The sequence below is a fragment of the Polypterus senegalus genome, chromosome 2, assembly GCF_016835505.1.
Source record: "Polypterus senegalus isolate Bchr_013 chromosome 2, ASM1683550v1, whole genome shotgun sequence".
Lineage (NCBI taxonomy): Eukaryota > Metazoa > Chordata > Cladistia > Polypteriformes > Polypteridae > Polypterus > Polypterus senegalus.
The window spans coordinates 135,605,558-135,631,959 of record NC_053155.1 but is presented as its reverse complement, the minus strand read 5'-3'; the positions used below and the strand labels follow the sequence as shown (position 1 = coordinate 135,631,959).

Genomic DNA, 26,402 nt, shown 5'->3' with positions numbered 1-26,402 from the left:
ACCAGTAGTCCTTGCCTCTAAATAATATTATTAGTTGTGCTCATTTATATTGCTGTGCTCCAGTTAGATTGTACTGTGCTGCAATTGGAAAAACAAAAGAAATGTAACCAATGTTGTAAGTCACCTGGATAAAGGCATCAGTCCAATAATAAGTAAACAATATGAAGTCTTGAAAGAAACAGGATTAGAAAGAGGTCTCACAAAATCTAACATGTTTTCAAAACAAATTCTAAACTTTTTTAATGATACTCTTCTGGAGTATTGTGTGCAATACTGATCACCATGGTACAAGAAAAACATAGCAGTACTTGAAGCTGTGCAGAACACAGCAACCAAGTGGACTTAAGGGCATATTCTACTCTGACTCGGAGAATTAAACCTGTTTAGTCTCGAGCAGAGGGGACTGTGTGAGGACCTAATCCAGGTATTTAAAATCTTTAAAGGCATTGATAAAGTAGATCCAGCAACATTCTTTCTTTAAGGGTGAATCACATACAGGAGGACATCAATGGAAATTAAGGTGAAGTGCGTTTAAGACTGAAGCCAGGAAGCACTTCTTTCTGCAAAGAGTTGTGGGACTCTGCAACAAACTACCAAAACATGAAGTTGAAGCAGAAACCTTGACATCCTTTAACAAGTATCTGGATGAGATATTGGGACAGCTTAACTAGTAGCTAAACAAACAGGCTTGATGGACTGAATGGTCTCTTCTTGTTTCTTATATTTTAATTGGACTCCTCCATTAATTAAGCATGTTGTCTTTCCCCAGTCTGTATGTTTTCTTGTGTTACTCCAGAAATTACAAACTGTTTATGCTAAATGATTACCGAAGAAAGCAAGCAATTATGTGTGTTAGATGAGGATGGCTTTATTCTTTTTATATTGTTGTTTAATACTGTGTTCTTCGGTAAATTGTCAGGTTATTTAAACTGAAGTTTGCTAATAAGCACACAAGTAGATAACACTGAAGTTGCTTCTTCCCTTTAGCATTTATTGTCATTTGTCTTGTGTCCACGCCACAGATCATTAATGACCAGTATTTCAAACACAGTTAAGAGAATAAGCTCTTCAGGAAAGTGAATTAAAAAGAAAATGACAAAGCAGAGTTAAGTATTTAAAGCTATGGGTAAAATAATCTCAACTTCTTATAAATATAAATATCACACCGTTGTTCTTTTCTGAATATAAAATAAGAGAAGGCAGGAAGAAGGTCAGCTAATTAAACAATGAGATGAATTAGGGATAAAAATGAGTGACTGATTGTGAAACTGGTTGGGACAAAAGCCAGCACCCACAAGGGGAGATAGGACTGAACCTGAAATGCCCTGATCTATCCTGACTATTTGATTGTGGGTTACGGGAGAGAAAGCCTATCCCAGAGGTATGAAGTACAAGGCAGTCAAAATGGGATGGGGTGGCAGTCCATTTGCAGGGTGTACACACTTGTCCCAATTAGTTTAAAGTTGCCAAAAAACTTAATGCACATTCTTTAGAAAGTGAAAGGAAAATTAGAGTACTCACAGAGAATATAAACTCTTCGCAGAAAGTAACTGAGTCAGAGTCGGAAAACTGTCTTAAGACACTTCAGCCAGGAGTTTTAATCACTGTGACATTAATCTGTATGTACACTCAGTTCAGTTCCGTTGAATACTTTCCAGTGTATTTGCAAGTGACATTAACTTAATTTTAATTGAAAATAATTAAAATTATTAATGACCAAGTTTTAATTTTTTAATAAGGTGATTGATCACAGGAAAATATGTTGAGCTTATTTGGGCAAAACCATGAAGGCAAGGAGTTAAACATGCAAACTCCATGCATGGGTGCAGGAGTTGAGCCAAGAGGCTGCAGCATTAACCATTCTGCCTCCCTGCCACCATTACATGTTACTTTGTTTTTACTGTCTTTCTCCTAAGCTGTTATGAACATAACCACAAGCAGTGACTCACAATGGAAATGACATTACTGAGCTTTGCACACTTGCATGAAGCATTTAGTATGAATAACCACACATTTGCTTAAAACATGTAGTTTCTATACATACTATAGCTCCAGCAATTGTTTAGAAAGATCACACCCAAGTCCATTTGCTATTTATATCTTGATCCAGTAAAATATGTCTTGATTTGAGCTGCCATTACTAAAGTTACGATTTTTAAGAACCATTTGGTGAGGTGGAACTAATTGCCACGTCCTCCACCTGCTACAGACCTGTTTGTCAGGTTTTCTAACTTTTCATCTCCAAATAAAGAATTGCCCCTTAACTCTTTGCTTGATCTTTTCTATAAAAGAAATTCTCTGCAAAACACTTTGTTAACCCACGAAACTCCCAATATTTACATTCTTAGGCTTAGTAGTAGAAAATAAAGTATACATTTCATGGAGAAAAAAATAAACAGGAAAAAACATCAGACCGATTATCTCACTCCTCTTGTATTGTACATTTCCCTGTGTCTGTACCTAGGATAAGGGCTACTAAATACATATGACTTCTCAGGTAAAAGGTGGCATATATGTCTAAACAGTCCTAACACCTTGACACAACAGGTTCGACTTTAGACATTAGTTTTATTCTTTGGGTTCCAGTAAAAGATCTCTATTACAACTTACACATAAGAAGATAATATTTAATGCGATTGGGAATGTTGTGCTACAATGATTTGGCCTTGTAAATGCAGACAGAAGCAAAACTAAAAAAGCAAACAGTATGTTGGTGCCAACTCACTGAGTCATACACAAGACTCTGCCATGGCTTTTCTGACTCACCGCCCTCTGGTTATCCCTTGAATGAATAGAACATTTAACAAAAAAATACAACAATCAATGGGTGTGTCAGTGTTATTGAGGTTTGTCTTTGCTTTCCTTCCAGCTTTCACTTAAAAGTAGAAAAAAATGTTGTCAAGGATAAGCAACCCAGGATGTGAAGTAAGATCCAACTGGCAAGAAAGTCTGACAGACATTTAGGAAATCAGTTCAAGCAGAGAAAAATGTGTCTCTTGTGTACATATTTTAAAATAAAATCACATCTTCCATTTATGTTTGCCTTTTATTTGAAACAGCAGTTTTCATCTTGTTTTGTGGACATCCACATGTACCTGCCTTGTATCCATAAGGTCCAGCTTTTGTAAGATTGTAAGCATGAAACAAAACAAAGATAAAGAGCCGAGACACTGAATGGTGAACCCTGTATAACTGGAAGGTGATTTGGCTGATAAAGTCAAAAACAAGTGAACAAAAAAAAAAAAAATCGTCGCCACAACTTCTTCTTCAAACAGGAGTTATGGAATGACTGACTCCTTCTTCTTGTCCTTTTTTCAGATAATGGTAAGCTGGGATCATAAATAACTACTTGATCAAGGTTTCAACTTCATTTACCTATTTTAATTACAATTACTTAATCTTCTAGATCTAGAGTGCAAGATACATTTCTGTCTACTATTTCGTATAAATTACTAAATGGGAGTCCTTTTTGTTCAAATTGAGACGTTATCCTTTGTCTTACCCTACCATATAGCCCCAAACCATGCAGTATCCTAATGCTTCTTTAATGCCACATTGCTCACATTTGCCTGTTTTATACCTGCCAATATAATAATAATATTGATTCAGTCCAACAGGTCCAGGACTTAATCTATTAAATTTTATTTTTTGCTTTCTCACCTGAGGACACCATTTATTCATATTCTTTATTGAAGGTTTTAACTGAAATAAATGTCTTTCTTTACCACTACTCTCCCAAATGTTTTTTCCATTCCTTAAAAACTTCCTTTTTAATTATACATTTAAATTCACATTTACCTAAAGGAATGTTATAATCTATTTCTGTTCTAAGCAAACTTTCATTGCCATACACTCTTTTATGAGCAGGAATCCACAAAAACTTAATGGTTATAGTATTCAAATACAAGCCAGTTATGGCATGTTTTACTTCAAATAAAAGATTACTGTACTTCTATTTGATGGGTTTTTTTCTGAATCTAAAGCATTCATATGATAATGAGTCTGTTAATATAATGACTCTATTAGCTTTTACCTCATTTACCCATTCTACAGCAAAAATAACACCCATCATTTCTGCTGTAAAGACTGATAATTTGTCTGATATTCTAACAGCCTTTTCTGTTTTAATGTTTTTAACAGTCTTTAAACTCTTTTGCTGAATTCATCACATTTCATTCCCCCATATTGATATTCCCAAAAATTGTCTAGTATTTCTTCTATTGCATACCCTGGATTTTACTATACAGTATAGCCAATAGTTAAGATTTAGAAAATCTGTTCTCAAGCCCAATAGTAATTCTCCCATTTCCATTTTTTTAAAAGGGTAAGTGTCCATGTGTTTTTCTGTGCATCAGTCTGATTGCTCTGACTCTGTCATTTCAAAAGATGGCACATCTCAAATATTTTTAGCAATAAAATGCATTCCATTTTCATTCCAATAGATGGCACATCACAAAAATTAACACTGCTTTTGCAAATCCCATACCAAATAGTAAATAACAGTGACATATCAATTGCAGCTGTCATTCCTACAAATGGCACATTACGAACATTTGTAGCTATGCATTTGATAACTATGTTTGTGATGCAATATCTGTTGGAGTGACAAATGCAATGCATTTTAGTATTAAATGCATTAAAAAATACACTCCAATAGATGATGCACGGCAAACGTTAGCACTCAGGTCTACTTTGATTACTTCAAGTTCAACCAGTCTTAGATAAGCAGCACAGCTAGTCCACCTTAATAAAAGGAAAAGTGGGGTTCTATGTCTCTGTCATTCCAATAGATTGCACATCACAAACATTAACACTTTTTTGAATCTTATACCAAATGGTATATAGCAGAGACATGCATTGTATGATGCACTGCAAACATTAAAGCTGAGGTCTATGTTGATTACTTAGATTTTGAACTGACATAGATGAGTAGCACAGCTAGTCTACTAATAAAGCATTTATTGGGGTAGTTGGAAAGGCTCCTAAGAATATTCTAAGTGCTCTGCATTGGACCTTATCCAATAAAGAGACAATAATTTAGCTGGAGCTGAACCATTATGCCTGACGTCCATAACCAATTACGGCCCTAATCAGTGATGTGGACATCCTACATAATGCACTTCTATCTGCTGCCCATGCTTGTCCTGATAAACATAATGTGTCTGTGGCTCTCTCTTTAAGGAAACATTTTCTAAACTTTATGCTGTCTGTGGATCACCTTGTCAGCTCAGTGCAGGTGTGCAATACCACTCCTGGATGTGATGTCAATAACAGTCTTGTCCTTCCCGAGGAACCTATAGACCTTGCCCTCACTGCTCTGAGAGGCGGTCTAGAAGGAGACGTCTCAGTCTTGACCTGAGCCTACTATAGCATGGAGCTCCACAGGTAGACCCTTAGCAGAAAGCCAATCAGAAGGCTATAATTTCTTTGGCTGTTTGGCTGGTTTATTTTACTATGGAAGCCTTTTTTCTTGTTTTGTTATTAAACAGGGTGTTACTTCTACCCAACAGTGAATTATTAAAACTTAATGAGCTTCCATCTGTGTCCTTGTGTTCTTGTTAAGGAACTAATCTTAAAATAACAGCATGGATCCACTGTACTATTTCTTTTAATAATTTTCAACTGCCTTGTGCGCAGTCATTTATTAGCATGATTGGAACTTGAAGGGTTTGATTGTTAAATTGAATATACATATTGCATAAAGCTTGAAACATCAAGTATCACCACATATATATTTATATTAATACACTGGACACTCCAAGCATTGAACACCAAGGAATGGACACTGTTAAGTGTAAGTGAGGCATGCTTGTTTGCAGCCTGGGGTAATGAAGCAGCTGTGAGACAGGTGGCTGTAGGAGAGTTTTCCATTTTTTGCTTCGCCACCATTTTGGTACTGGTATTGATATCTATACGGAAGTCAAAGGTTTAGCACCGATCCAAAACTATGTCCATGTTATAAAATATGGTTGCAATGCTAGGATGTTGGTTATCTCTGGGTCCACAGTTCTTGAGGTTGATCCTCCAGTTAGCTGTGAACCACCCAGTCTCACTGAGATGGCACAGATTGTGAGCCAGCTGAGGGGAGGAAAGACTGCAGGGATCTGTGGTATTTAATTATATGGACATGGGCTGTTTGTATTGTGCTTGTACATTTAAAGTTTTCAAGAGGGTGTATACTTTGAAAGTCACTATGTGTCTGTTTTAGAATAGATAAGTCAAAATTATTTTTTCACCTTTGTGGCATGCGTCTATTTATCCTTGAAACCTACATTTTTTTGGATCTTTTAGTGAATTTATTAAAAGCATATAACATTCCATACAATCAAGTCAAACTTAACAAAATTAATTCAAATCAACTCCCACATATGGGAAAGAGGAAAGCCAACAGCCAGAGCAAAACTGTTGAGAGTAGTCAAGAGAGAAAGGACTCTTTTCCCCCAATATAAATTCTAATTCTGAAATGTTACTGATTAGTTCCTGCCAGGTTTTAAAAAAGTTTTGAACAGATCCTCTAAGTGAGAATTAGATTTTTTCAAATTTCAAGAAGTATATAACATCAGTTACCCACTGATTTATAAGAGGTGGATTAGGATTCTTCTAGTTGAGTAAGATAAGTCTACATGGTAATGGTGAAGTGAATGCAATAAGTTTGTTTGTCCTTCTCCACTTTAAGCCCATCACAGAGTACACCAAACACAGTTGTTAATGGGTTAGGAGTGATTGTGATACCAAGGCTGTCTGATAGGCATTTAAAGATTTTTGTCCAGAATGATGTTAATTTGGTACACGCCCAAAACACATGGCCCAGTGAAGCTGGAGCTCGATTGCAACATTCGTAGGTTGGATCTAGCCCTGGAAAAATTTTGGACAATTTTAAACGAGATGTGCTCTATAAAAGATTTTAAGTTGAATAAAAAACCTACATTTTTAAGTGAGGCATTATTTTTAAATTACAGTAAAAAAAAACAGTACTATGCCCCAGTAGTTCACATGAAATTTGAAAATAAAATCTTTCAAATTTACTGAATATGTCCAAATCAAACCTATAAATGATCCTGAGTACTGATTCAAATCTTGGGATAGCACACAAACACACATCAGAAAGTTTATATTCTTATTATATTCACATTTTTGTGTGTCTGGCTACACACTTCACTTCTTTCCCCTATCAATACCCAACAGCCTTTCACCCCTTCGGGTTTACCTTTCTAGTAGCTAACTTCACATGCTACAGTTGCAATCATATTTTGATAGTGACTTAAGCACTCAGGTTATACATTTCTGCAATGACATTTAGACAAGCAATTATGGATATGTTTGGTTACAAGGAAGATGCAATGTTTAGCTTTTTTGCTGAACCTTACCTGTTTGAGCCTGAGCGCATAGATCAAATAAGAGAGAAAAAGAGAAAGAACAGAAAAAACAGATAATTAAATTTATAGACTGTAGCAGACAACCTCGGACAACTAGCTAAGTGGAGAGAGGAAACAGACAACTTTCATTATATTGATATTGTTAGTTGCAGTGGCACATTTCTTAACACTAATGCCTTGCTTTGCCCTTCTAAGTGGTACAAGCCATAGCTTCACAGATTACTGAAATGGGGCAGATAAAAGCTATCAACTCTGTATTTACTTATTTTATTTTCACAGGTATCACATTTCCAAACCATTTTAGAGTGATGAGCTTAACAGTAAGATTATGAGGCTTTGAAGAGGTATGCTGCCATTTGTATAATGGAACCACAGTAGCGTTTCTTGTGCAGAATTGTTCATAATAACACTCCATTTTGATTTAAGTCTCTCCTTCGCTACTTCCTCCAGGAGTTCAGGATGGTGTTGCATAACTGAGCCTGTCCTTTAAATTGGCTTGTTGATTCGGCTGGGCTCTTTTGAAGTGATATTACAAGCCTTGCAAACAACAGCATGGAAAAATCACACTGGCCAACACAGAGTTGTAGAAGATGTGAAGGATTAAACTACCCATATTAAAGGTATGCTCTTGTGCTTTTGTTTTATGTTTTTAGTACTGATGTGTAGCAATTTTGTTTTGAATGCTATAAGGAAAGGTCAGGAAGGAGTTTTCTCTGACTCATTTTTCCTTTGAATGGGAAGCCAGTTAGAAGTACATACAGGTGCTAGTCATAAAATTAGAATATCATGACAAAGTTGATTTATTTCAGTAATTCCATTCAAAAAGTGAAACTTGTATATTAGATTTATTCATTACACACAGACTGATGTATTTCAAATGTTTATTTCTTTTAATTTTGATGATTATAATTGACAACTAATGAAAGTCCTAAATTCACTATCTTGGAAAATTAGAATATTGTGAAAAGGTTCAATATTGAAGACACCTGGTGCCACACTCTAATCAGCTAATTAACTCAAAACACCTGCAAAAGCCTTTAAATGGTCTCTCAGTCTAGTTCTGTAAGCTACACAATCATGGGGAAGACTGCTAACTTGACAGTTGTCTAAAAGACGACCATTGACACCTTGCACAAGGAGGGCAAGACACAAAAGGTCATTGCTAAAGAGGCTGGCTGTTCACAGAGCTCTGTGTCCAAGCACATTAATAGAGAGGCGAAGGGAAGGACAGGATGTGGTAGAAAAAAGTGTACAAGCAATAGGGATAACCGCACCCTAGAGAGGACTGTGAAACAAACCCCATTCAAAACTGTGGGGGAGATTCACAAAGAGTGGACTGCAGCTGAAGTCAGTGCTTCAAGAACCACCACGCACAGACCTATGCAAGACATGGGTTTCAGCTGTCGCATTCCTTGTGTCAAGCCACTCTTGAACAAGAGACAGCGTCAGAAGCGTCTCGCCTGGGCTAAAGACAAAAAGGACTGGACTGCTGCTGTCCAAAGTTATGTTCTCTGATGAAAGTAAATGTTGCATTTCCTTTGGAAATCAAGGTCCCAGAGTCTGGAGGAAGAGAGGAGAGGCACAGAATCCACATTGCTTGAGGTCCAGTGTAAAGTTTCCACAGTCAGTGATGGTTTGGGGTGCCATGTCATCTGCTGGTGTTGGTCCATTGTGTTTTCTGAGGTCCAAGGTCAACGCAGCCATCTACCAGGAAGTTTTAGAGCACTTCATGCTTCCTGCTGCTGACGAACTTTATGGAGATGCAGATTTCATTTTCCAACAGGACCTGGCACCTGCACACAGTGCCAAAGCTACCAGTACCTGGTTTAAGGACCATGGTATCCCTGTTCTTGATTGGCCAGCAAACTCGCCTGACCTTAACCCCATAGAAAATCTATGGGGTATTGTGAAGAGGAAGATGCAATATGCCAGACCCAACAATTCAGAAGAGCTGAAGGCCACTATCAGAGCAACATGGGCTCTCATAACACCTGAGCAGTGCCACAGACTGATCGACTCCATGCCACGCTGCATTGCTGCAGTAATCCAGGCCAAAGGAGCCCCAACTAAATATTGAGTGCTGTACATGCTCATACTTTTCATGTTCATACCTTTCAGTTGGCCAACATTTCTAAAAATCCTTTTTTTGCATTGGTCTTAAATTGATATTCTAATTTTCCGAGATACTGAATTTGGGACTTTCATTAGTTGTCAGTTATAATCATCAAAATTAAAAGAAATAAACATTTGAATTACATCAGTCTGTGTGTAATGAATGAATCTAATATACAAGTTTCACTTTTTGAATGGAATTACTGAAATAAATCAACTTTGTCATGATATTCTAATTTTATGACAAGCACCTGTAATCTACAGAGACACAGAGAGAGAGAGAGAGAGAGAGAGAGAGAGAGAGAGAGAGAGAGAGAGGTTAGGAACATGCACTAATACAGTGTGTTGCCACACCAACCACATGACAAACCACCTCAGGATTCCAGAGCAGGACCCAAGTGCAGCCATGCAACGAGTGACACCTCAGCACCACACTAGTTCAGATGGAACAAATTTTAGGTTTTTTATGGTGGCTGGATTGCCACAGATCTTTACAAATACTGCTGTTGTAGCCTCAGAAATGAATGACTGTAAGTGTATGTTTAAGCACATTTAAAGTTTGTAAATGTTATAATGTAGTTGATATATTGCCTTAGACTTGACACTACTGTTGTAGATATGAGTTATATAACTTCTAAAATGGTTAACTCTAATTGCTGTATTGTCATTTCTATACAGTTTCACTCCTGATCATTTATGTCTTTTGGAAAGTTTATTAATGAAGTTAAGGCACTGAGTTCCTGACTTGTGGATGCAATGCTACCAGCTACTAGCTTTGTCTATGTAAGAATTGATAATCCTTGTGGAACAGATTGGTAATTGCATCATCCACTCTAATCTTTGTCCAACAGTTAAACTGTAGTGGGTTCAAGTGATCTTTCACAAGAGAATTCATACAGTCTAGGACTAGTCTCTCAAAGGTCTTCATAATGCAGGGCATAAGGGCTGCTCTTTTGCAGTCTTTAGGTAAAGAGGTGCTGACCTTTTTTTGGAATAAGAACAATATAGACAATTTCCCACAGTAGCTGCACTTCTTGGAGCCTCAGCATGGAGTGCTTACCATGAGATTTGTGTGTGGATCTCCCCAGTGCAGTGATGTGGACACTGTGCTGAAAAATAGTGTCATCCTTCAGATGAGACATAAAATTCAAGGTCCTCACTCTCCGTGGCTATAAAATATTTCTGGGCCTTTTTTGCAAAGAGTAGGGTGTTTCCTGATGCGCTTGCAAAACTGCCCGAGCCTTGCTTATTCTGGCCCCTAATCATCCCCTGTCTCAAAAAGGCTAACTATGTCACTCACCCCTTCACCACCTAATAGCTAATGTGTGATGAGCAAACTGGTGCAAAATGGCTGCCACTGCATCATTCAGGTGGATACTGCTTAATGAGGGTGGTTGAAGTGGCTCCCCACGGCCTTTTTAAAGTGCTTTGAGTAGCCAGAAAAGTACTATATAAATGTAATTATTATTTTTATTAGCGTCAGATCGAACAACTATAGAAACATAATTTTTTTTTTCAGTGACAGACTACATAACTAGAAAAAGATACACCAATGATGGTTAGCACAGGCCTCAACCTAATTCCATTTGGTCCCACTGCTTTTCCTGTGTGACTTATCACTGGCCATACCAGTTGCATTGGTAGAAGTAAAATACACACAGGGAGTTGTTGATATAGTAGAGATGGTGTGTATATAGGGAAGGGTCTGACCATTGGAAGAAGTTGGGGTGAGAAGGAAAAGATCTGCAAATTATAAACTGTGCTTTAATTAACAACACAATATTCTGTGTTGTTCACAATGTTTGTGAGAAAAAAAAAACGATCTTGACCTCAAAAATACAGAATTTATTCTTTAATTGCCAAATCTAAATTATCCTAGTATAAGCAGTGGTGATTTGTATTTGCAAGGTCTTGCTAGACTGCTATCTGTCACCACCGAAACAACTCCTTTAAAAGCCCTGCCCCTCTCTGTTTCATATCTTATCACAGAAATGCTGCTCTCTGAGTTTGTATTAAGTTGAGCTATAATGAATTTCCTCCACACAGATGACCAAGAGGTCTTCTAACTTTCAAACTGTAACTGTGAGGGCATCATGTTACACAGCAGCAGACTTGCTCTCCCTGTTCCACTTCCCCTCACCACTACACCATTCAAGTGTTGTTCCCTTCTTTTCATCAAACTAGAGCTCTTGCATAGATACTTTATTTGTACCCAAGGAGAAATTAAAACTTTTGAGAAGCTCAAGAAAAATAATACTATAACAAACCACAATCCCTCAAACAGATATAAGTAAGGTGTAGCCAGACAAACCCAGGTGTATCACAGTTTTACATTTTGAATAGAGCAGGTCTAGCTTGTTTTGTACACAAATTGAACATCTTAGTAGATGTTTGTTCCTTCCAAAGTTCCTGAGTTGAAGTCACTAGCATTCTAGGGTCAGAACAAGTCATCACTAGAGTATTGATAAAAGAGTGAATCATTTCTGTTGCTGAGTTAATAAAAAATAATAAGAATGACGTAAATTATTACCATAGGCAGTGACACATTTTAGTTCTAATTGTAGTGTTCTCATTGCTCATTCACAATAATCTTCAGGCTCCCTCCAGCCTTTTTCAGTCCTTCTGATTGTATCAGATGAAACCCATCCAGCATTAGATAGCATCTGAAATAAGTTTATGCCAGTCTTCCACAGTACCAAAACTGCCATAGTACCTAGAGTCTTCATGAGATCTATGCAACATATTTAAAAGAACTCAAACATTCCTTGTATTATGGAAGCAGGTCAGTTCTGAAACCTTTCCAGTTTGCTTTTATCCAAACTCCAGATAGCGCCCTTTTAATCCTTGGAGAAGCTATTTGATAAAATGTAACTGAGCCTTTTATGTGGTTGTGATCACACCAGCTGAGATTGATAACATTTAATATATCCCACTTAACCACTTATTTGTTAGTGTGAAATTTTACCACTTCATTATAGTCAGGAGTGTTTCTTATAATAGCAAGAACATCCACATCATACCTTTCTAACTAATGGATTTTTTTCTTCTATTCTTGTAGACTGTCTTTATTATTCAGAAGTTATCACTTTATAAAGGAATCACAGTAACCCATCTTCCAAACCAAAATTACTTTAATTAACAATAATGTAATGATTTCATTTCCCCTGATACCAACCATAAGTCATTACATTTCCCAAACTACCAGTGTACTAAAATTGCCATGATAACATAGAGAGTGCTAAAAAGACAAAATTCTAATGTACTGATTTTGATAGTGTCTATGGGGAAAGCAGGATCCTTTTTACAGGTTTACATTGTTCACTCATGCACTACCATACCATGACAGATATTTCCAGAGCTGTATTTTTGATTACATAAAAATTGTTTTAAAAAGTTCCAGTAATCTGCTCTTGTTTTCAATAGCTTGCAGTATAATTAATATCTTCTGAGAATGATTTTCTCTAGGTTAAAAATGCACGTTTTTTCCAATGGAGAAACGTTTCTTGTTTTAAGAGTGAAAACATACAAAACAGAAAAACTTAAAGCAATGAGTAAATCTCCAGCTATTGCGCCCTTTAATAACAACACAAAAAAGAATTAGTCATTCAGCACTATTCCTCATCACTGTTTACAAAGCAAAAGTAAGTTGAAATGTCTTGGCCTCTAATGACTACTTTTACACTGTGTTGCTAGAAACTGAATAAATGTATAATTATTTGAATAGAAATGTATTTTTTCATTTTATACAGTATACCTAATCTGTCTTACATAATTTGTGTGTTGGAAAAACATTTAAGTTTAATAGGCCCATATATTTATTATGAATAGAGACATCAGCATTAATATTGTGGAACATATCAGATGATGTCCAAGTACAATGCCTACTGCACCTTGCTGCCCAAGCAACAGATGCACTAATTAGTGTTACTTTATCCTTTCAAGTGAAGGTGGGGCAGCAAAAAGATGAATGTGACTCATCTTCAAAATGAATGGATGGAATCCAGAGTTCAGCTTCTCTACATGGCAGCTTTCCATTTATTCATGTAAGGAACAGAAAACATATTTAACAATCTCTTTAAAAGTTAGATTATGAAGTCCAGATTATTATCGAATTACAACAGACTACTCATTTAAACAGAGTAGGGCAGAATCTCTAGAATAGTGATGCAGGATCTATTTTAACTGTGATATAGATGCTCTATATTACATAGGAAAGAAATTAGCTTATTGTATTTTATGTATACATTCATATAATTGTTTATTGTATATTGCTGTGTACTTAAATGAATAAGAAAAGAACCTGTCAATTTTAATCTGGCCTAGACTCTTACATTTTTCTGATATCAGATGTTCTGATGGGGTAAGTGTAAGCTTGGGTGTTTCACTGATGGGTGAAGTAATTCCATCAGGTGATCTGGAAATGTGGGGTGAATATTATTGACCCTAGGTTTACCAGTGCTGCCAGATCTCTCACCTTTATGCTTGGACAAGGTTGACAGATGACAGGTGTTTCTTTGTGTTGTACTAAGATGCTAGATATAAATCTGAACAGGCTCTGCGAAAATTAACTTACTTTACACTATTAGCATTTAAAGCATTTAGAGCTAACGCGTTCCCACTAGCTATTGCCACGTTTTCAATGTGCTGCAAAATAATGTTTGTAATACTTAAATCTAAAATTATCAAAAAACATCAATAAAAACTTTACATTGTTTTGTCTATTGAAACAGGGAAAGACTTACTGCATACTGCATCAAGATTTTATTGAGAAAACATGACTGCTGATTCATCTATTTTTGTTTGTTTTTAAAATAAAATATATAATTTTTAAATAGCATAATGGCGCAGAGGTAGCGCTGCTGCCTCGCAGTTAGAAGACCCGGGTTCGCATCCCGGATCCTCCCTACGTGTAGTTCGCATGTTCTCCCCGTGTCTGCGTCGGTTTCCTCCCACAGTCCAAAAACATGCAGGTTAGGTGGACTGGCGATTCTAAATTGTCCTGCGGTGGGTTGGCGCCCTGCCCGGGATTTGTTCCTGCCTTGTGCACTGGGATTGGCTCCAGCTGTGTCTTTCAGGAAGTGTTCACCCATCAATAAATTATGCGGCGTAGCGGGTTGGCAAGTTAGGTGACCCTGTGTTCGGATTCAGCGGGTTTGAAAATGGATGGATAATTCAGAAACATATCGTAAATATTATGTTAGAATAACGTAATACTTTGATAAAACTGAACTCCACGTTGTGATGTCATTGTAAAATAAGAGATTATTGTATTAGAAACGTACAGCAAATATTGTGACATGACATATTACCTCAAATATTTACATTGATTAAGTGGATTATCATGCAGGGATGCCATGCTAGAATATGAGATCTGCAAATGCTCTGCTGGGGAATCTCTCACACACAACAGATCGGCCATTGCTTGCCAAATTTAGCGCTTTAATCGTTGCAACATTTCTCTCTCTCAGGTAACTGCATACGTAAAAGTTAGGTATACACATTTTATGAGAGTTCTTTTTGCAGATATTGTGCGACTGCTCGGTATACAGTATTCACGAGTACATTGGTTATTCTGGTTATTTTTCTGGACACTCTTGATGTGCAGGTTTATTTCCTAGTGGCCAGTGCTAAAGGGTTAATACTAAAATGAATACAGTACTCACTTATTAGGTAAAACCTTCGTGCTCTTCACGTGAGTCGGAGGCGATCGCTGAGTCCCTTCGAATTTCCGGACTATGACTAACCAATGTCCAACAGTTAACAAGTGTTTCGTCATCCTTCAATTACGTAGACCCAACAAACATTCAGAACCCCATTAGTCAAGTCAAGTTCACAAAGACCGAAGCCTAATCCCGCAGCATCTTCAGCAAGGCAGGGACACATTCCGGACGGGACTCCAGTTCATCGCACGGCATCCGAAGAAACGAATATTCTTATATTAACATTTGCACATGCTAAGCTTCATAATACGTGATGCTAATAAATGTGTTAACTGGAAGCAGTTTGATAAGCGATTAACTGAAACGGACAGATATCATTTTCCCAGATTGCTACGTGGTAAAATTGCGCATCTCTTTTAGTAAATACAGTTATAGAAGGCTCACGTCACCGTTTAATGACGTCACTTCCGCAAGTGTGCTTGTATAGGACTGAAGTATATGAGTGTCATTTGTAGTTTTATTCTTATCCAGAAGCAGCGTGGGGGCGCTGTAGGCAATACAGTTTTGCTTATATCAGCGCGCAAACCCTGTTTCCTACATAGTGTTTGTGATACAGCAGTATGGCGAAGAGGGTTTTGTTAGTGGTTTGCCCTCTCTCACAACTGGGGAATAAAGCTGCTTGTTTAGGAGTATTTCGGTTATTTTTAATGGCTTTCTGTCATGCAGCACAAGGCACTAAAGAAGGTTGGTAGACTGTTTTTTTCCATCTTGCTGCTGGGCCGTGGCTCGTTGGTGTTAGTGTTTTTCCTCATTTACTCTGTCGGGGTGGCTTTTTCAGCGGTCGCCGTTTAGAGCTCTGGATTTCGCGCTACAACATGTAGCAAGCACGCGAGTTTTCATCGAGGGTCTTGGTTCTCTGGAAGCTGTCGGGTCTAACTGTAAGTAACAGCCTCGCTGAAAGGCGACATCGTAACTTCGTAGAGCGAACTGTCGTTCTTGCCTTGCTGTCAGTGTAGTGAATGCAGTTCCGGCTCGGTGGAGTCACCGCGGCCTGTGAGCCAGTGTGTTAGTAACTACTGAGTGGAAGTATTATGCGTCGTAGTGCGAGAAGCACACACTTGCAACACTAAGAGTTTTACAATTTAAACGGGAGAGCCAAAAATAATAAAGCAAATCCAGATCACGGCCACGATCAGATCTGCCAAATCAACGTGGCATGGATCAGCTTGAGCCTTTTAAAGTTGTAGACAGGCTTGTGCGGGCTGTTTTTTGGGTCACACAGGACGAACTTGACAAGCTGCACGACTGCATCTCCAGTTCCACGTTCTCGGGACTGGATGTATAGGAGCTCACATCTTATGTTTTGTTTTTTAAATCGCCTTTTATAGTCTGATGGTGCGTTTTAGAAAGTACTTTATACCAGATTTTTGAACAGCATAGAGAGACAGTAACGTGCATGATAACAGTAATTAAGTGTAAACTAGGATTGACTTTTAGCGTAGGCTTGTACAGTATGCCTATGGCAGCACTGTTTCATATCAGAAATTGGGCAAAGGGTTAACAATCTTGATTGTATTTAAGTTTAATTTTTTGAAGTAGATTTGTATGTAACACAACACTGGTGTTGTCAAGAAAACCAAGCCTTTACATATCAACAGTAGATTTGCGGGTTATTGTTTTGACAAATAGATCAATAGTGTGACACTTTTAACGCAGGCGTTGGCTCCAATCGATTCCTGTTGCAAGGCATGGTGAATTAAAGCTAATTTTAAACCGTGTGTCCTTTTTCAGTGTCTCCTTGTTCAGTGTTGTTTAGGAGCCGAACCATGCAAAAAGTGAGCAGAAATATTCATTTTTGATTGGTCATACGGAAACACTCTGGAAAATGTCAGAGTAAAATTAAGGATAACGGGTTATCTGACAGCACAGGCTAAAAAAAAAAAAGTATTCTCATCGAAGACACGCGGATATACATATTGGACCTCCAGTCCAAATTCAGTGTCATAATGGTCAGCAAAATGGAGACATTGAATATATGGTATATTGGGTTGTATCAGTGAGAGGAAGATTAAAAAGAGGTGACTTTTTTTTTTAAACTTTCCTGTTTGTGTAGGATCCAAGATCAAGCCAGGTTTGAGAGTTGCAGTGGTTGACATGTACAGATTGCTTTTTTTTTGTTTAAAATACTGAGTAATTCTTTTAAATTCCCTTTTAAATCCTTTTTTTATTTACATATTTAAGTTAATACAACTTTGATATGGTTTAAGTGTTAAAACACCTGTTTTGAACTGGTTATGGAGGCAGGTTAGTTTATATCTTGAAAGTGATTATTTCATAATCCACATTCAAATAAGGGACTGCAACTCCTTAGTTCAATAGGGAGAATGTGCTGAATTATAAAGCAAATTCAAACCCCAAGTTCTCTAAAGGAAAGTTTACAAATAGTATCGTTAGGGTTACTAATAATCCTTTGCTGCCTGCTGGTATGTTTACCTTCTTACAATGCTTTGTGTCCATATCAAGGTGTTTTCTCTATTGTTTGTTTGTTTGTCCATGTGCGTTTTTATCCAAAGACCTTTTCATAACCTCATTGGCAAGGTCAAAACTGACCTTGTGTGTATGTGTGTGTGCACCTCCTAAAGTATAAAGTACTGGCATCTTCTAAGCTGTAACAAACGTGGACTTGTTCAAATCACCTAAAGGTCAAGTCATGTTTATTTCCATGTGTACATAGCACAATGACATTCGTACCTACATATCTCCATAGACAGCTGATTAAAAAATAAAAATGTGACATAGGGATGAGTTGATCTACCTCTTCAGTCTGTCATGAAAATACTTTGTAATTTTTAAATAGTTTTAAATATTTAAAATTTAAAGTTTTAAATTGCATTAGTACAATTTTTAGGTGGCTGTAGACCAGAATTAAGGTTTAAAATGTGTGTTTTTTGTCATTTGTAAGTGTTGACTCTTGAGGTGCCATGCAAGTCTTCTAGTTGTTTCTCCTTTTCATTGTACAGTATATTGTTTTTTTTCCCTTAAACATCTTCTTCCACTTTGTGGATAGAAAGTGCAGTCTGAATCGGAATAAGTGACATGCCAGATATCCTAACATAGGGTTACGGGGGTCTGCTGGAGCCAATCCCAGCTGGCACAAGGCAGGAACAAATCCTGGGCAGGGTGCCAGCCCACCTCGGGGCACACACAAACACACACATTAGGGACAATTTAGGATTGCCAGTGCACTTAACCTGCATGTCATTGGACTGTGGGAGGAAACCCACACAGACACGGGGAGAACATGCAAACTCCACATAGGGAGGACCTGGGAAGCAATCTGTCATGCAGCACAAGGCACTAAAGAAGGTTGGTAGACTGTTTTCTTCCTTCTTGCTTCTGGGCCATGGCTCGTTGGTAGAAGTGTTTTTCCTCATTTACTCTGTTGGGCTGGCTTTTTTGATTGATTTTTTTCTTTGTGATTGTATGTGCTGAGATGGATTAGTTATTGATGTGTGAATTGTTAGTGTTTTTGTAAGAAATAGGGAGTTTATGTTATACAATGATTGAGAAGTAGTTTTTTTCCACTTAGTTTGAGTGAGTGGCTAATATCTTCTGATCACAGATCAGACCACATAGGTTATATTGATCTAATCTACAGTCGCTAACTAGCCAACCCGCTACGCCGCATAATTTATTGATGGGTGAACACTTCCTGAAAGACACAGTTGTCCAAAGGGCTGTGTTTAAGGATACAACTGTGAGTGAATGAAATAATGGAACTCTGGAGAGAGCAACATACAATTGTCCGTAACTGAAAACTGGTTTTGGCAGATACAGGCCTATATCTAAGTTGGCCCTGTGCCTTATTGTCATTGCAAAGGCCAATCTAACAGGAAATTGTCTGCGTGTAAAAGTAAAAGGCAAATTTGAATCTGATGGGGTCGGGGAAATCCGGGGCATAAGGACAGTTTGTGAGGTAGCAGCTTGCGATAGTTTTATACTCCAGTACATTGCGGTGAATGCTGGTAACAGTCAGGCAGGCGGGCAAGCCAACAAAAACACTATGCTCTTAGTATGGTATGAATCAAGTTTTTGTAGACAAAGGTTTTTCCTGTTCCTGCAGGACCATCTAAGAGGAAGCATGTTGGTCGCGGATGGGAATCGCTGTATGTAGCGTGTAAAACCGTTTGTGACGCTGGACGTGGGAGGAGGGTTAGACTTGGCGGGTGGGGCTCTGTTGTGCATATCCCATGACGCGGGAGGAGGGTTAGCGTTGGCCGGTGGGGCTCTGTCGTGCGTGTCCCTATCCCATGGTCTCTGTCTTGCGTGCCATAGTCGACTTAGTATATAGAAAAGCAGCCGGGTCCGAAAAGAACAATGAAAAGTCAACGTGGCTCAGAGGTGCATGTGGATTCTAGCAGAGACCAAAGTGACTGAGGCTGTGTTTGGTGAGGTGTTGAGCAGGCAGTGCGCATGCCTCGAGAGCGAGGGTGGACGCGGGAGGAGGGTTAGACTTGGCGGGCGGGGTTCAGTCATGCGTATCCCATGGTCTTAGAGTTGGCGGGCGTGGCTGTGTCGTGCGTATCCCATGGTCGGCTGTTTAGTGAATTTTATATATATATATATATATTATATATATATATATATACTAGACATTAAGCCCGTTAAAATAAAGGGCGCTAGAACAGTAGTGCATAAACATTTGTATGAACAGTCTATCTTAAATGGCAAGGGACCTTGTATGTGGTTGTAATATGTGTCACTGTATTGTGCGCCTTTAATTTTCTCTCTCAGTAATACTGGTTTGTATTTCCGTGAAATGCCTGTAATTTTGTCTGACAGTAATACAGTGGAACCTCGGTTCACGACCATAATTCGTTCCAAAACTCTGGTTGTAACCCGATTTGGTCGTCAACCGAGGTAATTTTCCCCCATAGGATTGTATGTAAATACAATTAATCCGTTCCAGACTGTATGTAAATGTATATTTTTTTAAAGTTTTTAAGCACAAATATAGTTAACTATACCATAGAAAGCACAGCGTAATAGTAAACTAAATGTAAAAACATTGAATAACACTAAGAAAACTTTGAACAACAGAGAAAACTAACACTGCAAGAATTTGCACTATAGCCTTATGACCGCTCGCTAAAAACTCTTTTTTTAATGAGTTTTAAGCACAGGGGAAATAATGAACATTTGAAAAATCTGTAATTTAATAAACAACCAAGAAAAGTAACATTGCAACAATGCACACGTGCCCCTGTGTGTGTGTGTGTCTGTGTCTCTCCCACGGGCCTGGGTGTATGTGTCTTAAGCACGCGCCTAAGTGTCTGTCTGTCTGTCACGTGCGCCTGTGTGTCGCGCGCGCCTCTGTCTGTCTGTCTCTCTCTCTCTCTCTCTCTCTCTCTCTCTCTCTCTCTCTCTCTCCCCACAGGGAATGCACAGGAAGAGACTGAACACGTGCTGTGAGGCCCCACGCATGCGCACTTCACCAGAAGACATACACACACGGACGCTGGACGCACACAAGGGTTTTATTAAAGAGGATATATATATATATATATATATATATATAGAGATATATATATAGATATATAGATATATATATAGAGATATATATATAGATATATAGATATAGATATATAGATATATATATATATATAGAGATAGAGATATATATATATATATAGAGATAGAGATATATAGAGATATATATAGAGAGAGAGAGAGAGAGAGAGAGAGAGAGAGAGAGAGAGAGATATATATATATAGAGATATAGATATATATATATATATATATATATATATATATATATATATATATATATATATATATATAGAGATATATATATATATATATATAGAGATATATAGAGATATATAGAGATATATATATATAGAGATATATAGAGATATATATATATATATAGAGATATATATATATATATATATATAGAGATATAGATCTTTAAGTGTATCTTTGTGTCTTACTTGTTGCCATGTCTCTGTCATTCCAACAGGTTGCACATCACAAACATTAGCACTGCTTTTATGAGTCTAGTACCAAATGGCATATAACAGACAGTCTACATCAGTCATTTCAACAGATAGTGCATCTCAACATTTGTAGAAATGTGATCTGAACACACACCAGAATGACTAAAAAGGAAGAAAATTTAAAAGTGATTTGGCTATTGTGTGAAAAGTCAAAGTTCCTAATGTAATTCCTGGTGTTTTATCATATGTTAAGTTTTTTTTAGAAAGATGTAAAATTCTCGGGGTTGTTAAATTAGGATTCAATGAGTCAAAAAAGATTAAAATGAAATTGAACACTGGTTCTTAACTACATGACTAAATGTAAATTGTAATACAATATGTTGTAATATCCAGTTTCCATATACTAATTACTGCGGTGGGCTTGTGCCCTGCCCGGGATTTGTTCTTGCCTTGTGCCCTGTGTTGGCTGGGATTGGGTTCAGCAGACCCCTGTGTAAGGATATACAGTAGCGGGTTGTACGATGACTGACATATACTAATTCAAATAACTTACTGTTTTACTTTAGGCTTTTGATAGAAATACAAAATTTAAACAATTATAAGTTGTCTTTTCGTTAGTGATGCTCAAATTTTGTAACCACCTTAATAAATTAATATAAAAAAGCCACAGTTGTATTGCTACAATCTTAAAACCCAAAGTTTTAACAGGCTAGGGTGCTAAAAAGTAGTCTGATTCATGTTGGCAGTAATAAAGTGCATGGTATGTATCTTGTATGTTGTGTGTTTTCAGTCACTATAGTAAATACAGTACTGTTCAAAAGTTTGGGGTCACCCAAAAATTTTTACATTTTTGATAGAAATTCATGATTTTATCTAGATTCCATTAAATTGATTTTTTTTTTTTAATAGAGCCAAGGCATTTACTAGTGTGTTTAGATTATTCTTAAATTATTCATGTTTACATGCTAATTGGTTAATTTAAATAAACCTTTCTAGTTGCATTAACACTGCTGAAATCTGTTATTATATTCACGTGTGTTGGAAGGAACAGGACAACCGGTTTCGGTGGTAGTAATACAGTTAGAAAGGTTTCTCTAATAACCAGTTAGCATTATAACACATGACTAAGGATAAGCTAAGGGAGTATACCATTAGGACAATAAAGCCATATGTGAATAATAAATTAGTCTATAATATCAAGCTGTAATAGCCATTATAAACACTAGTAAAATGTTTTAGGGCAGCAGAATTCATCATTTCCAAGCTGCCCACAAGCATTGGATTTAATGTTTGTCAAATTACTATAAATGAATCTTAATGTCAACGTGTTTAGTATCAGTAGTTCATCAGTAGAACAGACCATTTTATTATTCATTATTTGGGTGTATTTGTTTGTATATACTGTAACTATTGATAGCTAGAAGTCCACCAAGCTAGAAAAAAAAAAAAATCCTGTATCTTAAAATAGTCTTTAATTCCTAAGCTTTCCACAACGGGGCTTTTTGGGGGTGAAGATTAGTAAGGATGGGTTTGGAAGGTGAGTCTAGAAGTCCTTTTTTTTTTTTTTTTTAAATTTGGATGTTCTTTGTAAGTCTGCATATGCTGGGTTAATTTCCAGATGTCTAATAATGGTGTTTTCATTTGATAGCCATGATTCAGCCAGTTCTCTGTCACTGTTAGTATTTGCCCTGAATCTTACTTGCACTGGTTGAATTAGTACATGTATATAACTGAGTCTGTGGGCCTTTCCATCTGACAGCATAGCAGTGTTCTTATATACTGTACGTGTTTTAGACGTTATACAGCTTATTAATCCAGCCCCCCACACCAACCTGGAGTAGAGTATTACATTTTAATTCAGTACTAGAGTAGTGATTTAAAATTTAAAGAGCTCTCGCCAAGAAAATTTTCTCCTATCAAAGGTCCGAAGCTTATGTTTTGTGCTATGATTCAAATACCTATATGTAATCATTTAATGTCTATTTAAAAATAAATAAATAAATAAATGAGGTATAATTACCACACCTTTTCAACAATGGTTATTTTCAGTTTCAGTAAAGACTTTAAATATGCGGACCATTTGAATTTAATGGACCTTGTTTTTGTATGGAATAAAAATAACCGTCTAACATATAAAACAACTCTGTTTAATAAAAAATATATAAGTAGGCCCTTCACATTTTAAGTAAAAGAAAATCGACCCATCTTAAAGCACTCCTTTACACTGGTCCCATCAGAAAATGTTTTTTACGTTTCTCTAAAATCTGTGCTACTTTAATTGAACATTCCTTTGCACACTGATGGGCTGTAAATGAATGTGAGATGGCTTAGGTGGATCTGTTGTTGTCTCTCGAAATTTTTTAACGTGCCATCAGTTCGGACTGCCGTGATATGTTTGTTCAAACAATCTGTTTTCTCGCATAGTGGTGCTTTACAATGCTACTTTTTACTAAAGGCATGGTTTCGGAAAACATGAGACACGACATGTAAACCTGTATTGTATCTTAGAAATTTCAGTTATCTGTATCTACTTTTTTTTTGGGGAAGAAGCCATGCTCCTTGTCACTCTATTTCCTGTTTTACCAATGTACTGTAACAATCACATTGATTCACTCTCCATTGAGTGACATGAATTGACGTGCACAGCTCCAGAATGTCGGTATGTGTAAATCAAGAAAACGGAACACTAGTACTAAATATTGACATGTGGCGTATCGCTGTGAATCACGTAATGTGAACTTTTAAACCTTAGAGTAAAAAAAAATATTCATGATACTATTAAATATAGTATATAAATACAGTACTGGATGTAAATGCAGTTCTTTAGGTACACACTTTATTGTATTATTGTTTCATTTATATAAAAAAAAGAAGCTCTCTGGTCTCAGAATTAATCTGAATAAAAGTGTACTCTTTCCGGTGAATTCGCAAGCATATAATAATAGATTAGACACCCTTCCTTTTATCATTGCAGAACAGTTTAAATACCTCGGGGTAAACATCACAAGTAAACATAAAGCTCTATATCAACAAAATTTTGTCGTCTGCATGGAAAAAATTAAACAAGACTTGCATAGATGGTCAACCCTTCATCTCACACTAGCTGGAAGAATTAACACTGTTAAGATGAATATTCTTCCTAAGCTCCTTTTTATTTCAAAACATACCAATATACATTAATAAATCGTTCTTTAAGCAATTAGATTCAACAATAACCTCATTTATTTGGAATTCTAAACATCCACGCATCAAAAGAGCGACCCTACAAAGACAAAAGGCAGAAGGCGGCATGGCTCTACCTAACTTCCAGTTTTATTACTGGGCGGCAAATATACAGTCGATAAGAACCTGGACACAAATAGAAGAACATACACAGGCATGGACCGCAATAGAAGTAAAATCCTGCAGTACTTCTTTGTATTCCTTGCTTTGTGCTCCAATAAACACACGTTATCGGCAATACACTAATAACCCAATTGTGCTCCACTCACTTAGAATCTGGAACCAATGTAGAAAGCATTTTAAGACGGAGAAGCTTCTTTCTGTGGCACCCCTGCAAAAGAACCACCTCTTTCAACCCTCACAAACATATGCAGTTTTAATATCTGGAAAAATTTGGAATTAACTTGCTTAGAGACCTTTATATAGACAACGTCTTTGCATCCTATGAACAATTACGTTCCAAATTTAACATTCCAGCTACAAATTTCTTTCACTATCTTCAAATCAGGAACTTTGTTAAACAGAACCTTCCAGATTTTCCTCATCTTGCACCCTCATCCACGCTGGAAAAATTATTGCTCAATTTCAAGGAGTTAGACTCCATCTCTACAATATATAAAATCCTTTTACAATCCCTTCCTTTCAAAGATCCAAGAGGACACTGGGAAAATGACCTCTCAATTAATATATCAGAAAAGGAGTGGAAAGTAGCAATGCAGAGAATTCACTCAAGCTCCATATGCAAAGCATACAATTATACAACTCAAAATTATATATCGAGCACATCTGTCTCGACTAAAACTCTCAAAATGTTTCCAGGGCATGATCCAACCTGCGAACGTTGCAACCAAGCCCCAGCCTCACTAGGTCACATGTTCTGGGCCTGCTCCAAATTAACATTATTCTGGACAAAAATTTTAATTACCTCTCAGACAGTCTTGGACTCACAATCCCTCCTAACCCATTAACAGCTGTGTTTGGGGTTCTTCCAGAGGGTCTTAAAGTGGAGAAAGACAAACAAACTGTGATTGCATTCACTACACTGTTGGCACGCAGACTTATTCTGATAAACTGGAAGAACCCAAACTCTCCTCTTTTAAGTCAGTGGGAAACTGATGTGTTATATTATTTAAAATTGGAAAAAATCAAATACTCAGTTAGAGGATCTGTGCAGACTTTTTTCAAAACATGGCAGGATCTAATCAGTAATATTTTGAAATGATTTTATAAAGCACAGAGAATTTGTTGATTTAGGTATTTTTAAAAGCCTTAAATTTTACACCGTTTGGCTTGCTCTCTCTCTCAAGGGTGGGGATCGATCTGTTCTTAGCATAATTCTTTTTTTTTTGTAAAAACTTGATTGCTATGTATTGATTGTAATAAAATTAATAAATAAAAAAAAAAAAAAAAGACATGAAAATGGGTCCTGTGATTTAGTCAGAGCAGCATTAATTGGAAAAATTAATGCATTAACTAACTTTTTCCAGGCTTAATATGTCCTTACATAGCTTTGTTTAAAACTGATGAGGGAAAACCTTTTGTAGTGGACTGATACTGTTTTTAGTCCAGGAATGGCTTCTAGAATTGCTGTATATTTTTCTGGAACATTGGTGTCAAGTCTTGGTGTCACTGAGTATATTTACATTTGAGGAAAGTTAGCTTTTTATTCTGCATCTTTTTTTATTCTATATAGCCTCACATTATTTACCTTTCTCTCTTAAGTTGCCACTTTATGCTGTTCATACATGAGTGCTGGAGTTTATTTTTATTTTTTATTTATTTAAGAAAATTTAATTCCAATTAACATAGGCTCATAGTCGCACACGTAGAAATTTAGAATCCACTTTTAACCTACCACTCATGTCTGCTGGGATCTGTGTAGAAACTCACAAATTTGGAGAAACCTGTATAAAGTCAATAGTGACACAGAGTGGTGGTTGTGGGGGAGGTTGGTTCTGAGAATCTGAACTAAGCAATTTTGGATCCCTGAGGTAGTAGTGATAATTAATCATTGTGCTTGCTTTTTATCTGA

General features: G+C 37.0%; 1 protein-coding gene and 1 long non-coding RNA gene across 3 annotated transcripts in view; one reads left to right on the top strand and one right to left on the bottom strand.

Annotated features, from left to right (window-relative positions):
- The window catches only part of LOC120523402, a 51,052-nt gene extending 35,466 nt beyond the window's left edge, over positions 1 to 15,586 (bottom strand). The window contains exons 1-2 of one of the 2 annotated variants that reach the window (XR_005632615.1): positions 15,152 to 15,586; positions 7,368 to 7,377 (exon numbers count right to left, since the gene is read on the bottom strand). This is a non-coding gene — a long non-coding RNA (uncharacterized LOC120523402). The remainder of the gene's footprint in view (positions 1 to 7,367; positions 7,378 to 15,151) is intronic. The other variant, XR_005632616.1, reaches the window with a different exon arrangement.
- A 159-nt stretch (positions 15,587 to 15,745) lies between these two features.
- The window catches only part of tmem131 (transmembrane protein 131), a 199,055-nt gene continuing 188,398 nt past the window's right edge, over positions 15,746 to 26,402 (top strand). Inside the window, exon 1 of the mRNA XM_039744684.1 lies at positions 15,746 to 15,892. Coding sequence (XP_039600618.1) covers positions 15,769 to 15,892 — 124 coding nt within the window. The 5' untranslated portion in view covers positions 15,746 to 15,768. The remainder of the gene's footprint in view (positions 15,893 to 26,402) is intronic.